Source organism: Xiphophorus couchianus, chromosome 5, assembly GCF_001444195.1.
Source record: "Xiphophorus couchianus chromosome 5, X_couchianus-1.0, whole genome shotgun sequence".
Lineage (NCBI taxonomy): Eukaryota > Metazoa > Chordata > Actinopteri > Cyprinodontiformes > Poeciliidae > Xiphophorus > Xiphophorus couchianus.
In genome coordinates, this window is record NC_040232.1 from 22988086 (window position 1) to 23003792 (window position 15707).

At 42.3% G+C, this 15707-nt stretch overlaps 1 protein-coding gene across 3 annotated transcripts in view; it reads right to left on the reverse strand.

Annotated features, from left to right (window-relative positions):
• Positions 1–15707, reverse strand: part of vps13b (vacuolar protein sorting 13 homolog B) — a 301127-nt gene that overhangs the window by 1632 nt on the left and 283788 nt on the right. For all 3 annotated transcript variants that reach the window (XM_028016693.1, XM_028016692.1, XM_028016690.1), the window contains 11 exons: positions 15053–15249; positions 13564–13682; positions 12525–12975; positions 11071–11217; positions 9686–9914; positions 6575–6751; positions 6043–6213; positions 4761–4937; positions 2570–2672; positions 830–998; positions 681–761 (listed from right to left, as the gene is read on the reverse strand). In XM_028016693.1, the coding sequence (XP_027872494.1) occupies positions 681–761; positions 830–998; positions 2570–2672; positions 4761–4937; positions 6043–6213; positions 6575–6751; positions 9686–9914; positions 11071–11217; positions 12525–12975; positions 13564–13682; positions 15053–15249 (2021 nt within the window). The remainder of the gene's footprint in view (positions 1–680; positions 762–829; positions 999–2569; positions 2673–4760; positions 4938–6042; positions 6214–6574; positions 6752–9685; positions 9915–11070; positions 11218–12524; positions 12976–13563; positions 13683–15052; positions 15250–15707) is intronic.

Sequence of the window (15707 nt, forward strand, 5' to 3'; positions counted from 1 at the left end):
TAGCCTCTGCCTGAAGTGGATTATCTACAGCACATGTGCCAAATCTATAACCAGCCATAACTATTTTTGTGGCAGGAATAGAACTTTAAGATAACAGCTGCATGCTAAAAATCAAATCAAATCCATTTTATTTGTATTGTACCAAATTGCATCAGTGTTAAAGATGACATTTTTAGCAGTGTTCTTTGAATCCAGAGAAAGATGTAATAATTTCATCAGTTAATTAAAAGTTCGCTTTATCAATACATTCTGATACAAACGACTCTGAGGACATTCATGATCTCGATGTGAAAATGAAAATCAGGAGAGTTTGACACCCCTGATTTACAGTATCAATACCTCCTATCAACAGAACCTTCCTTTAAAAATCACAAATTACTCTTTAAGAAGTGGCGTGAAACCAGCGTATGACACTAATCATAAATCAAATGCTACTTTACAAAGCTACTTTAATCTTCTATAATGACAGTAAAGATTAATATTACTGCATCAGCCTTTAGCTAGACATCAATGAATGAAGCAGCATTTGATCTAAACAATTTGTTGGATGTTTTAACCAGAAAGCCAGAGGCTGGACTAACTTGTGAATGAACTTTATATTAAATGATAATAAAATAATAATGAAATATTTAGGTTAGCTGATTTGAGTTCCACATCCACCTTCCTGACGATTGGCTCACCTCAGAGTCGCTGCTCAGCGTCTGCTGCTGTAAGGTGAGTGTGAGTTGACCCGGCTGTTCTGGCTCCTGCTGACACTCCACCTGCACAGAGACCAGAGGTCAGCCGCAGGAAGCCTCCTCCTGCAGCTGACCTGGAGCACTGTGTTCACCTCTGTGATGGGGAAGGCCTGCTGCTGCGTGTCCTCACACAGGCTGACCACAAACAGAACCTCGGAGGTGAGCAGCAGGCAGCCAGCATGCTCCTGACCCGATCCGCTCACTATGGTCACCTCCAGGGCCATGTGGAGCTCCGGGCGCCCCAGAGACTGCAGCATCTTCCTGTGGTCACACCAAGGAGCAAACAGAACGGATCGTCACGTTTTCCATACGTATAATATATATAATATATATATATATATAATATAATATATATATATTCCATAATATATCGCTCAAAATTCACCCCTCGGCAAACCATTCATGCCTTCATGCATCCTGTGCTCTTGGTTTTCCTTTAGTTCTCTGTGTGATTCAGACCTCACACATGTTCAGCAGTGACTGTGTTCAGCCATGTTCCTCTGACAGTGTTTACTTTGGGAGGCAGGTGCTGGCGTTGCGGGGCAGATGTTGAAGCGAGCACAGTTGGGCACTTTGGGTCTGCTCAGTGTTACGCCGCTCGCAGCCAGAGCTCTCATAAGTATGGACTACCTGTTGTTGTAAAAGGCAGTGACGAATGCCTGATGGAAACCAGTTTGACGGCTTTGTGGTTCAAGTAAAACACAAGAGAACATCAGATGTATGTATAAACACTCCGCTAAGCCCCTCAGCTGATGACAGCTCCAGAGGAATGTTTTCATGCATCAACAATTTGGACATTTTCCTGATGGCAGCTTAAAAAACTAGCAGGAATAAATGTTTGATAGCTATGGAAACCAAACCAACCCCTCAATAAAATGTCATAAAGACTTATTAAGCAGCTCATGATAACCTTCTGTTCATAAAGGCTGCTCATAAATCTTTCTTGAATGTTTCTATGAAGCTGTACTGGAACCTTTAACAGATTGGAGACTGGGGGTGAACAGAGCACCTTAGTTTTGGGTGATTATCAGTCGGTCGATACTTACATGTAAAATTGATCTGAACTACTGCAACAAGGTCCAAGAATCAACCACTTTCCCCTTTTGCTCTGCCCACCTACGTTTCACTTATTTTTGAGAGCACTGCATCATGTGCAGTTAAAACGGGTTTGCATTGTTTCACAGGTATTGTTCAAAACTTTTCAATAAAATAAGCCTGGGACACTGAAGGAGTATTGTGAGCGCCTGACAGTGTCTAGTGGGAAAAAATAAATTAATCCGTATCAGCAAAAATCAGCATCAGGCTTTTCAAAGATTGGTCAGAAAAAAGCAACCGGTTCCCCCTACTACTGCTTGGATCACATACGCTTTTAGAAAACAGAACAGACAGATAACTTCCTCTGGGTTTTCTGCTTTATATAAAATCCTAATACAGTTATAATCTACCACCTTACAAACTATGCCAACAGAATGCCATTTGTTGCACTCAAATGGCATTCTGTTCCTTTTGAGAGCAACAACAAAACACCTCTGCTCAGATTTGTGGCTAAATGGTAAGAACAACTGCAGCGGAGAATTCATGAGAACAAGGAGAGGCAGACTGGCTACCATGTGTGGGACTCAAGGTAAAGAAAGAAATGCGGACGTCTTTGTAAACTAAACAGTGGAAATGACGGAGGGTAAAGCTAGAGAAAAATACATCATTTCCTGGAGAGAAACCAAGAAAAGCACAAATGCAGAAGTGAAAACACATGCCCCACTTATAATAAGGAGAGCTGGGCAACAGTAAAGCTGTAGAAGGGAAGAGATGTTTTAATGGCTTCAGAGTCATACCAGACATATTTCAGGTGGCTGTTGGAGGCCAGAGCAGACTTTTCTTCTGCAGGCAGGTAGAGCTGTTTAGGAAGCTGCCACAGACCCGCTCCATGGAGGATCCCTGCACACAGCACGGACAGTTAACCATTACAAGCTTCACACACATTTAAACTCTGTTTATTACCGATTCTGTTCATTTTTAAAGACGAATGGTTACAGAGTGGGTGTATAACCCATAAGCATGTGGTCAGTTTTCTTTCAGCACTACAGCAACAACCCAGTGATTCATAAAGAACACAGTGGACTCCATCAATGATGTCACTGCAGTGACACTGGACACGCTGTGCAGCCCTGAGAGAGAGAGTGTGTGTGGGGGTGTGTTTGTTTGTGATACCTCGTGGGGACCATTTTCCTGACACATACTACGTTGTGGGGACCCACTGCTCTTTGTGGGGACCAAAGCCTGGTCACCACAAGGGAAAACGCTGTTTTTGGGTCAGGGGTCACATTTAGAGCTACGGTGTGAATTGAGTTTTGATTAGGGTTAGGGTTAGGATTAGGGTAAGGTTTAGGATGTAGAAATGAATGGAAGTCAATGGAAAGTCCCCACAAAGATCCACACAAACGTGTGTGTTTGTGTGTGATGTGCTGCAGATCATCAAACTATTGTGTAGAAGTTTGGAGGAATGTCTTTAAATTCTATTTTTATTTTGCAAAAAAAAAAAAAGCATTATTAAAATTCTAAGCAGAAAATGTTACAGACATCCAACAAATCTGTTTTTCTTCAACTTCAAATTAGTGCACTTAGTGCACTGTTATATTCTGAAAATTATGTTTACAATACATAACAGTACTAAACAAATGGAATGTTGTATTTCTATTTATGGAATAATCTGTAAAGAAACCAAAGAAAGATTAAAATCTGCTCTTAAGAAAATAATAAAATAAAATATTCTGCCTAGGTGTAATGTAGTTTATTGATTTATTGGTGTATTGTACTGTTACAAAGATCATATGTATTTTCTTTGTTATTTTTATTTACACACATTGCCTGTTGTGTCTAAGATTTATCTACATGGACGCTATCAAAACTTGTAGCATGTAGCATATTTATCTACATGCTTTTGACAGAAGGGGTAGAATATTTAAGACTTTTTTTTTAAACTACTCCTTTTCATTCAAAACGTTTGTTTATCTCAACGCGTGGCATGTTCATTTTAAACTGTAAATATGCTAAATAAACTCATTATAATCATCATGTAGTCGAAACACCCAGCAGTGTCACAAAAACAACAGAACTCATGGTAGAGTTCTCCGGTTTGAGCTTCTGTACCTTTTAGCTGCAGCACAGTGTGTGTGTGAGCGTGTGTGGGCGTGCGCGCGTGTGTGTTTGTGTGTTTTTAAGCTTGTTTTCATGTGTTGAGCTCAGAGCAGGTCAGTCAGACTGGAGGCCAGTCTCTGGGGAGGAATCGTTCTTATGCGGAGTTGTTCACCTCATTGGTGGTTTATGTGCTGCAGCCAAGACTTGTTAGCACCAACACACACCAGCCTCTGACCCTCTCCCAAGCCCTGCTCTCTCCCCTAATAAAACACTAAGTAACTCCAGAGAGCTGCGCCGCCTGGACGAACAAGTGTTTGTGCATGTATGATTAGACACATAAGCGTGTGTGTCGGGGGTCTTTCAGCAGCTCTCTCCGGGGTCCTGCTTTAATAAACACTTGCCTCCTGTATGGGGCTGAGATGTGTGTGTGTGTGTGGGTGGGTTTGGGGGAATGTCCGTCCACTGACGGATTCATGATTTTCCTGACACACTAATTCAGACATGTGTTTATTATTGCCTCGGGCTGCTTAGAACGTTCTACATAATTCACATATCTTGAGCTTGGCTAAATAAATTGTTCCAAGGCCAAACTTCGCTTTGCTGCTGAATGTGTGGTCCAAAAACATAAAGCGCTTTTAAGTTTAGAGTGTTACAGTTGGCATCTGTACATAACAGATTTTACATGTGTATAACATGAGGAACTGGAGTCTCAACACCACAGAATGACTGAGGACCAGGAATCTGTTTAGCTCAATAGGAAACGTGGATTGAGTCATGCTAACGTTATGCTTCATGTTTTTTCAAATTTCACTATATATATTTTTTTAATTCAATAAGTTAGAGTCAGTAACAGCTTTGGAACCGAGCCTGCGGGCCTGCCATCCTCACCATATCCAGTTTGTGACACCAGTTCAGCTGCTCCTCCGATGGGCTTGGTGAACACACCCACAATTCCTTTCCCCACTCCAGAGATCACCCCCTTGGCTTTGCTCCCAGCTGAGCTCTGCGTCTCCCAGTTCTTCTGGAAGTTCTGCATGGGTTGGTCCACGATGCCGGCTACGGCTCCTGATAGAAGGAGAAGAAAAAAATCCTGAATGTAAAAATTTTCCATTTGGTTGAATAAATACTGAGACGACATGTAATGTGTGTGTGGATTAAAAAAGGTTATCTATGAGTATTCATCTGATGTTTGATCAGTGATGATGACTGGATCTTAGGGATTATAACATTATAACTGCAGAATGCATGTTACAAAAAATATTTTTTTTTACATCTTTTTTTAACTGTCACCACATTGAGACAGTATGAGATAGATGATCTGAGAAAAAAAAAAAAAAATCAAAGCCCTCTACTTTCTCCCAGTGGTAACTAGAAACAGAGCAAGGAGGGTCTTAGTGCTGCCAATCATGCCTGTGTGCCTGCTACTCAACCTCCTTGCTCTCTTCTACGCTACAGCCCCTCCCTGTCAGCAGAGCCTGACATTAATGCTATGGTTAGTTAGCATAGCCACCAATGGTTATCCTCTAACAGTGGGCTGCTTCTCCACAATTAGCATCGGAATAATTGACAGCGCTAAGCCCCGCCTCCTGCCTCCGATTGGTTGCTTTTGGTTGGGAGTGGTGCATTTCTTCAGACAGCAATAGTAGCTCAAGGAAGAAGTGGAGGAGATCGATCTTTTAACAGTTTCTCTGTCTCATATTAGAAAGTCACGACATGGTGGCACTTTTAAAAAATACGGGAAAGAAAATATTTTTTTAAATAAAAGTTACATAGCACAGCTTTAACTGATAGACAAAGCATTTCTTGGTGACAGTGTGTGACTGTTTGGGTCTGATTTGAGTTTCTTTGCTCTCTCAGCTTTTATAAGGTCCCACTGCACTCTGTAACACATGTGTTGCTGCGTTTTATTGGACAGCAGAGAGAACATGTTCTTCTCCGCTCTGTGTGACCTAATGCTGCAGCAGGAGGGATTGCACATTTGGGCTGGCCGATGGAAAATAACTAACAACCGAACTAAAAAAAAAGAAAAAAAAAGAAAAAGAACAACCCTTTTCTTACTTTTGATACCGTGCAGCTACACATGTAAATAAATAAATAAATAAATAAAAAGACACCAACAAAGACTCTGGTCGAATGAAAAGCCTCTGAACCTGTGTGGATGTCTTCATACCTAACAGGCTGATTCCAAGGCGAGACAGTCCCTGTCTCAGTCCGTCCCCCAGGCTCTCTGGAAGCTGCCGTCTCCACTCCTCCTGCCGGGTGTAGTGCTCTTCATCCAGGGACAGGCGGTCCATGTTCCGCGCCAGACTGGTGGCCAGGTTAGTGATGGATGTCAAGGTGCCTAAGCACGGGAGGAAAATATGTTTTAAACATTCGGCATTTACAGTGATTCAGGGAACGCTCTGAACAGGCGGAGAGGGGAGGAGGGGGAAAAAAAGAGTTGAGAACTCAAATGAGAACAAATTAGGAGACTGATAAATCTAGATGTTCATAATGAATCTTCTCATCTGCCAAGAACTAACGCTGAACCACAAATGAACTTTAATAAGCACAGAGTGTAAAGTTTAAGAGAATAAATGTGTCATGACTCAAAATTCTGGGAGAAATTCAAAAGAAACTGAAGCATTACAAAAAAAAACAACAGACCAACATTTTAATCCACAAATAGAACAAAGAAGAAGAGCTGGGAAGGTTTGCGTTACCTTTTGAGATGTGCTTAACAAACGACGTGGTCCCTCTGGAGACCCCGCTGACAAATGCCCCGGGCCCCCGGGTCAGGCCCTCGTAGGGGAGGCGGAAGAAGTCGGAAACGCCGTTGCCGATGCTGAGCACCAGGCTGGCGGGACTGCCGAGGATCTCCAGGGACCCCACGACCCAACCTGGGACACACACAGAACACACACCTCAACACCACAGAGAAAACCAGCCATGTCACTTTGTCATGCTGGGCGCCAAGTGATGGGGCCAAACAAAGATTTTTTTTTAAATTATGACAATAAAGTCATAACATTAGCAGGATAAGGGCACAACAATATCACACAAAAGGTCGTTTTTATGAGGAAAAACTCTAACAGAATTATTAAGATCTGATGTGACCAGAAGGCCATGCTTCTTTCTTCATGACTCAAAGTCCTGCTGCTTAGAATGATTCATACCGATGTATTACAAGATGAAGTATTTTCTTATATGTAAAACTGATACCAAAGTATAACTTCACACAATGCGCAACATTTAACATTTTAATGAAAAATCAAATAATACAGGAGTTCTCATAAAAAATATTTTATTCTGGTAATATTATGGCTTTATTCTTGTATTGTTACATATTTTTCTGGTGATACTTTTTCTGATAAAGTGACTTTATTATTGTCTTACTATGACTGCATTCTCACATTCTTACATAATTTTTCTGATAATATTATGACTATTCTTGTATTATGATGCCTTTATGCTGGTAACATGACTATATTCTTGTATTATTATGACTTTAAAGAAGAACTCTTAATCATTTTGTCTTTGTCTTAACCAGCAGTGAATCTCACACAGATTCACTGCTGGTTCCTGTTTCCAGATCGAGGTCAGAAAGATAAAAAGTATATTTTGAACACTGTTTTTACATCTCGTCATATAATTCTTAAAAAGAAATCTGATGTGCTGATCATCTACCTTGACCTTGTATTATTTTTTTATTTAGTCATCCAAATGTATTTTTATTTTGTTTCCCCATCCAAATCAATTGCTCACAGTCAGTAAAGCTGAAAAAGCCTGGACTCCGGGCAAAAATGTTGCTTTGACGTTTCAATATTTGGAGGGAAGCTCAAATAAAAGATCATTTTCAAATCAAGTTCAGCTGGGACGTTTCAAACTGCTGACAGACGTTTTGTGTCCAGCAGCGAGGAAAAGGCATCCATCTACATCACTTCCTCTCGGATGAGTCGTCCATATGCGTGCCTGTACAGAAATCTTCCTCTCGCTGCCAAAAGCTATTTGAAATAATCATTCCAAATTCGTATCTTAGGGATACAAAGACTTATCAGAAACTTTTCACGCATGCAGGAAAAAAAAGAAGGAAAAACCACACCTGCATGTAATCATACGCGAGCCTCAGCGAGATTTACAGCCTCCCACTATCTCACCTCTCTCATTCATCCAGAGAGTCCCGCTCCGATGGCACGGCTCACTGATATTTATGCTCTGAGAACTGCATCACAAAAATCAAGCAGCCATTTGTCAGGACGCCAGGTCCTGCTCTGCTCTCGTTCTCTGTCAATTTGTGCTTGAGCTTTGGATTCTAATTGAAGGAAACCAAACCCAGTGGGAACCGGCGGTCCTTTCGGTTTTATAGGGTCTCAGAGCTGTGGCTTTGCTGAAGTGAACAGTTAAACGGGAGATGATGTTTAGAAGCCGGAGAGTTCTGCCGCTAAACACACACCGACACGTTTGATGCGCGGTAGGCCTTTAATGAGCCTTCTAACGTTCTAATAAGTATTTTTATGCGCTCGCATGTTAGATTGTGTGATTGGGGGGATCAGACTGCTCTCCGTTAATAAGCCTCAGAGTGCAACGCTTCCCAGAGCCGCTCTCCGCCTCTGACGGCTGCAGGAGAAGACAGCGGTGAGGTGATCTGCTGAAATACGAGCAGAAAGCGGCGCTCTAATGAGAGACAGCAGGAAGGAGAGTGTGTTGCTGATTTCTGCTGCAGACATGATGGGGTTAAGTCACACCATGTGTGGGAGGCTCAGAGCGGACGGTAGGACAACGCTCAGGAGACACACAGGGCCGTCTACCTGCTCCTGCTGCTGCCCACAAATGAACCATAAAATACTGTTTTCAAACAAATTACACACCATGACTCATCGGTTAGCAGTAAATCACCACTGAGGAACAAAGCAAATCTGTCTTGGGTTTTTGCTCCCACTTGTTAACTCTAGTGACCAGAGACTGGCCGCTGGTACTGCAACGAGTTTCCATGCTGCACAAAGAAAAAAGAAGTGGAAGTTTCTGTATTCATTAGTTCTGGTAATCGATTTAAAAATGTAATCAGATTAATCACAGCTGTAAGCTTGAAATATAAAAATGCGTGACGTTGTGGTTGTTGCAGGAATGGAGATCTGCTGCATTCCAACTAATTAAAATTCAACCAATTATCTGATTATTTTGTAGCAGGAAGCAGGTCATGTAATATTCTCCCAGTTTGCTACAGCAACTAAGAGAGACTTTCTCCTCTACAAGCAAACTTGCTCAGGAAACAACTGACAGATAAGATTTTTAAGATTTTATTATCTAATCTGTGAATGCCCTACCGCTTTCTGATACCACCCTGGGCAACTGCCCGTATCAGAAACCGCCACTATATGCACGTTTTTAAAAAAAAGTTTTATTTTCTTAAACCAAACATGCCTGAATGATCTGATTAGGTTTTTGTATTGAGGCAGGATATTGATTTAGAAATATCCCTCTCCTCCTCTCCATTCATTTCCTATAGAACTTGTGCGATGAGGCCACAGTCTCTTGTCCTCGTCCAGCTGAGGGATCGGTGTAATTCCTGTGAAATGTGCAGCTCGTACACATCGATGTGACACGCAGGTTAGCAAGGCAACACAAGAAAGATCAGAAATGTTCAACTTCTGTTGTCACCTTTCACTATCACTCACTGCTCTCCTTGTTGAATCCATAGCACGCTGCTCCATAACGCTCCATAGGAGAAAGACTGTTAGGTCTAAATAGACAGCTTGACTAATCGGCATCATGTAATATTAAGGAGGATATTAATTGAGGAGTAACATTACGTTTACATTCATAAAAACCCCTACCAGCTCTGAAGAGCGCTCCAGCAGCGTAGTGCATGGCTAAAGCGTGAACCAGCTGCCTGGCTGTGGTGAACACCGGCCCCCTTTCAAACACGGAGAAGGACAGGGGCGTGTGGTCTGAGGCGATGTAGAGCTTCAGGGAGGCGTGGATGCTGACCAGCAGGTGGACTGGCTGGATGGAGAGTCTCTGCAGCCTCACAGGGTGAACCAACGCCTGCACCGACTGCAGCATCTGCATCCAGAACAAAGGAGAGACGAACACAAACGACTCAGATTAACGTGATCAGCTTCATGTTACTCCTGCTCTCAAAACAACTGACATGACGCCTCCTGTCAGTCCAGTGAGTTTATTATTATTACCAATAACAATAATAAGAAGAATGTCAATAATGTTTCCTTATAGAAACCTTTTAAGCTACTTTGAAAAATTAATTAAGCATAATGAACTGTTTGATAACTGGAATGTATGTATGATTGAACTGAAATTATTTTTTGTGTAGAATGCCTCAAGATGACATATGTTGTGGATTGGTGCTACATAAACAAACTGAACTGAATTAATAACTAGAAATAGATGATAAATATTCTTCAGCAATGCCAGTTTTGAGCAGCAGGACAGCCTGATAACTGCAGCATCATGGTGCATTGTGTCACGTGACCGTTGTGTGTGAAAAGTTGGTGCAGATTTTATTTGCAGCATGTTCCACAAATTGTGCGGATAAAAGACGTGCAAGTGGGACAGATCAGTCCGGCCGAACTGCTGAGAATATGTATGCCAAACAAACTAAAAGAATAATACCATGATGAGATACTGTAATGTTGTGCCTCGTTACTGAACAAACAAAAATGAATATTAACAGCCACCAGAGATCAGAAACCAGTCGCAGAGCCAAAGGGATATTAATGATAAAGCAAATAAAAAGAATTCCCATCAAAGTTCCTTTACAGCCTCGTGTGAAACAGTTTTAAAGCAGCTCAGAGCTCCTGATTTGGAATGTTTTAGGATCGGAGCGTTGGGTTTTAACGCCAATTTCTCCGTGTTTTCCTGCAAATAAATTCACCTGAGGTAGGACTCCTCCATTTTTTTGTTGCCCATTTTCTTTGCCTTAATGTTGACTGATGAGGCAAAAATGCCTCACTAAGTATCTGAGGTAACGAGCTTCACGACCTTCACCTTTGTAAACGTGTTTGTCTGCCTGAGTTTCGCTCTACCTGAGTTACTCTTCCAGAGTGACGTTTTCATGGTGTCATGGGAAGAACATTTACACAAGAGTTAAGAACTTTATTTACAGGCAGGCTGCTTTCAGAAAGAGGCTAGCCTTCCTTTGTTTGATATGATAAATAGGATCAGCAGCAGAACAATGTTAAATGATCCAGGAGTTGCTCACCTGCTCAGGTACGATCAGAGCTCCAGGCTCTCTGCCCCTCTTGGCCTCCGCTGGCCTGCTGGGGATGTACGTGTCGAACAGCGTCTTGATGTAGTAAACAAAAGTGTCCTCGATGTAAACTCTGGCAGGCTGGAGCTGGAAATTGACCTGAGGTGAAAAACCAAACAAAGCTTTTTCTGAGACCTGCTACTTTAAAAGAAAAAACCCCCAGAGAGATTTAGATGGATATTACCAGCCTGTCACTGTGACAGCTCAACATTTTGGTTTATTACTAAGGTATTGATTTCAGTATTAAAAAAAAGAACAGTGCCTCCTTAAAAAATAAAAGTATTTAGAGTCTCATTACAACCACAAACTTCAATGCATTTTTATCTCGGGTTGGGCAATTAACACATTCATTTTGATTAATTATTTACATTGATTTTAATACACATAAACACGTCATCCACCAACAACAATGGATGACAAAACCGTTTCGCTTCCATTTGAGATTCACTTTTGCTTCTGAAAATAATCTGATTGGATGCTGAAAAAGATTATTGTTGTGTTCAAGTTGTGCTTAAAGCAGTTAGCCTAACAGCGAAGCTAGTCAAGATTAAAATAGCATGTCAATGCTAAACATGTTGCAGCAGTACGTTAGGATAGTCCAGTCCTCATCCACAACTAAATACAAGGAAAAATATGTGTCAGAACTTGAAAACTGATGTTCATCGATATCTTTACCAATTTGAAAAGAAAAAAAACCTCGGTGTCCGATCACTGATCTTTCAAAAGACTGACCTGTCGATTCAGATTTTGGTCGATAATGATTTCTTTGTCTGAGATGTTCTAGAAACATAGCAAGAACGTTGCAGAGTTGGTAACAGTGTGGTGACTGTTGTTAACTGCAGACATGCAGACCTGACCTGGTGGGTCAGTCTGTCAGTCAATCCCTGTCACTACAGAGCAGAAGAGGACAGTGGTTGGTTTTCAGATGTTTGCTGAGGTAGATAAGATCAGTGGATAAGATCAGTTTCTACGTATCGGTCGATCATCGACTGTCCAGAATTAAGGCAATCGGGGCCAATTTATCTGTGCACCTCTAGAACATTCTGTTGATGACTGCAGCAGCAGGGCACAGATCCCTAAAGACCTGAATCTGTCTTTTCCATCACAGTCTTTCTACAAAGTGTTCACTTGGGTGGATCTCTGTGGCTTCATGGAAACAATGTTGAAATCATTTTTCTTTCACTTCACAATTACGCTGTACTTCATGTTGGTGCATCACATGAGGTAAACCGAAAATCCAAATAAAACACGTTGACATTTGTAGACAGAATGTGAGAAAAACTTACAGCGGCTAATACGTTGTATAATAAGTAGGGGTTAGCCACTCGGCTGCTACCAGCCATTCTACCTCATGTACACTGAGGAAGGAAATGCACTAGGGGAAAAAAACTGAAAATGAGTTTAACCTCCTCCACAGTGCGCCGGTCCCCAGTCAATGTCATCCTCAGCTGGAGGAAGCAGGAGCGTTTGAACTCCTCTAACCCTTCGGGGGAATTGCCGGGATTGACGTCGATGCTCCATGCACCCCCGGTTTCAGACGGCCCTCTCTGATCTTGGCACAGCAGGACAGGGAAGTGGAAACTTGTCCGGTTGTACAGCTGGTTGTCGACTTGCAGGCCGTAGCAGTAGACCTCGATCAGAGACGCGTCAGCCATCAGAACGGAGAGGGAGCAGGAAGCCATGGTGGAGTCTTCGGCCAGCTCGGGGGGTAAAGACGCGGGTGCCGGACCGAGGCTGAGCAGCAGCTTGGTCAGCGTGAGCCTCAGCAGCTCCATGGAGCCGCTGGGGTTGGTGATGTCATCACTTATCACGACGCTGGCCTCACTCAGGAGGATCCTCACAGACAGTTTGGAGGATCTAACAAACAAAACAGAAGCTGTCAAGAGTTCAGCCTAAAAACCAGAAAAAAAAACAACCCCCAGCCATGCTGAACAGCAGCAAACAGATTATGTTTTTCTGTAAAGCAAACATGGCCTGACAATGACGCTTGATTGATTACAAAGAATAATTAGATACCAAACCCATTCATCTTGGATCCTGTGAATTTTTGACCAGAACATGAACAAAGATCAGAGTCTGATGTCATTAGTTTACTTTTACCTAACAAAGCTCATTATGATTATATCCTGTTTTGGCAAAATGTCACAGCAGCCCCTGTGTTGATGTAATGGAATAAAGCTGTAATAAAACACTCTGCTGCGCAAACAATTTCAGCCATGACAGCAGATGGAGGTTTTATTGCCCCCCTGTGGTGGAAAACGACGGCTGCTTCCTTACATCTGCCCTAATAAATATGAAAAACATCCACAATAATCATTAAGAGAGTTTTGCCGAGTATATAAAAAGCACATGAGCGGATATTTGAATGTTAGTCAGAATAACATGCAGAACCTTTTTTTAAAATTTTTTAAATAAAAATAAAAATGAAAAACAAGAAAGCAGTACTTGTTGTGCTGGTTGATGACGGCCTCCACGCCGCCTTCTGGGGCCAGAGACAGAACCAAGGTGCCTCTCTCATACGCCACATGTACGTACAGACAGCCAAAGCCTGGCAGGAACACCACCTGATCGGTAAAAGACAAAAATACAAACCTTTCTTTAAAGAAGAAGAGCTGATCTTTGCATATGAACATTTTGGCCTTGAATAAACTCTCAGGATGAAATGTTAAACTCTCTGCTTCCCTCTAACCTCCACCATCCCAGGTTACGAGTCATCAGAAACTCACGACCAAAGGAAGACCATCGGCGCTCGGCGCTTCTCCGAGCAGTCATAACAAGTCTGACCTTTCACCTCCCACCTCCACCACTCGGGTCAGATTCAGATTTCACAGTAACCAGAGCTATGCAGCCCTTGTGTCAACCCCAGCTCACAGCTGCCTAGACACAACACCAAACACTCCTCCTTAACAACTTATTAATGCCAAACATCTACACTCATCAGAAGACTAACACACACACACACACACACACACAAACACGCACGCCTGCACACACACATCCACAAACAGACAGAACCAAACCTAACCATCTAAACATTACTTTCTGACACATAAAACTTGCTTTTCTGGGACATACCAAACTTGTTCTCTTAACACAAAGCTCAATGTTGCTAAAAAATGAAAATAAATAAATAAATAAATAAGAGCTAACATTTACCTGAAGAGATTTTACAGTCATTGTAAGTCTGGTTATTAGTCAGCTAATTCAAAACATCAACTTTGCCAGAAGAGAAGAGATCTCTGGCGCCATCTAGCTGAGGAGGGCGTGTTCAGCGGGGATTTCTTGTTCTTGGAAATCCATTAACTCTAGGGTGACCAGACGTCCTCTTTTTCCCGGACATGTCCTACTTTTCAGACCTAAAAAGATGTCCGGGGGGAATTTAAAAATCGTCCGGGATTTTGGACGGGATTTAACATTGTTAGGGTGACCAAACTTCCGTATTTCCCGGGACATGTCTGTATTTCACGTCCTGTCCCGGGCGTCCCGGGTTCTTTTTAGAAAGTGAGGAAATGTCCTGTTTTTTTAAATTTCCTTCATTGAACCATTAAATTTACAGGCACTAGGGCACTGCGCACGGGGCTGCGTGTCACGTAATCCCTGAGCCGTGTCAGTGCGGGCAGCCCTGTTCTTAATCAGAAGATAGTCACTACGCCAACAACATGCCAAAGCGCAAATGTATGGAGTTTCCCCGCCTTTAGAGCCCCCCCCCCCGCTCCAAGGTGTTCTGGTTCCACCCCCTTGCAGGTTGTCCTGGAATTCCCAAAGTAAAATATGGTCACCCTAATTAACTCCAAGTTAGAAGGTAAGGTCAACCAAATGTTCAAATGTTTGTTAAAAGGTATAAAAAAATGTGGATGTGGAAAGTTTTTTTTGTAGAGGCGGGCAGATGCATAACGTCTTCACCTCGCATCAGACAGGATAGCAAATTTTTTACCTGAGTGCCGGGGCAGTTGATGTCGATGGGGTCTGTCCAGTCGGTGGCGCTTTTATCTGACCTGGTCTTCAGCTGCAGGGTGGGCAGCAGCTCTCTCTGTCTGCACTCTGGGAAGCTGGAGAAGTGGTGATAGAGCTCATGGTGGAGGGAAGAGTCAGCAGGCAGCGGGCGACAGAACACCTCGCTCCTCGGTGTCTCTGTGACGGAGGAAACAAGGCGCGATGTTAGAAAATTGTCAGTGGAGAGAATGCTATCTGTTCAGATGAAAGGAGATGAGAAACAGGGGTGAAATAAAATCTTGATGAACAACTGGAAAGCTGAAAGCCTTTGGGGATGTCTTTTCCTGTCTCTGTTAATGAAAAACTTCAGCTTCCCCAAAGCATAGTGCTGCCACCACCAAGTTATACTAATGGGACTGTGTGTTCAATACATGCATTTTGCATAAAATACAAAAAGTTCTTTCTGTGTCTCCTCTGATCAGAACATCTTCATGTTTGTCATCTTTCCTCAGTTTGTTGTGGCAAACTACAAATAGTTTTTATGACTTTATTTATCCAGCAATTGCTTCCTTTTTGTCACCCCTCCATAAAGCGCTATCACAATAAATTGTCCTAGAAATTATAGCAATAATCGATAATATTGTTGCTTTGAGACC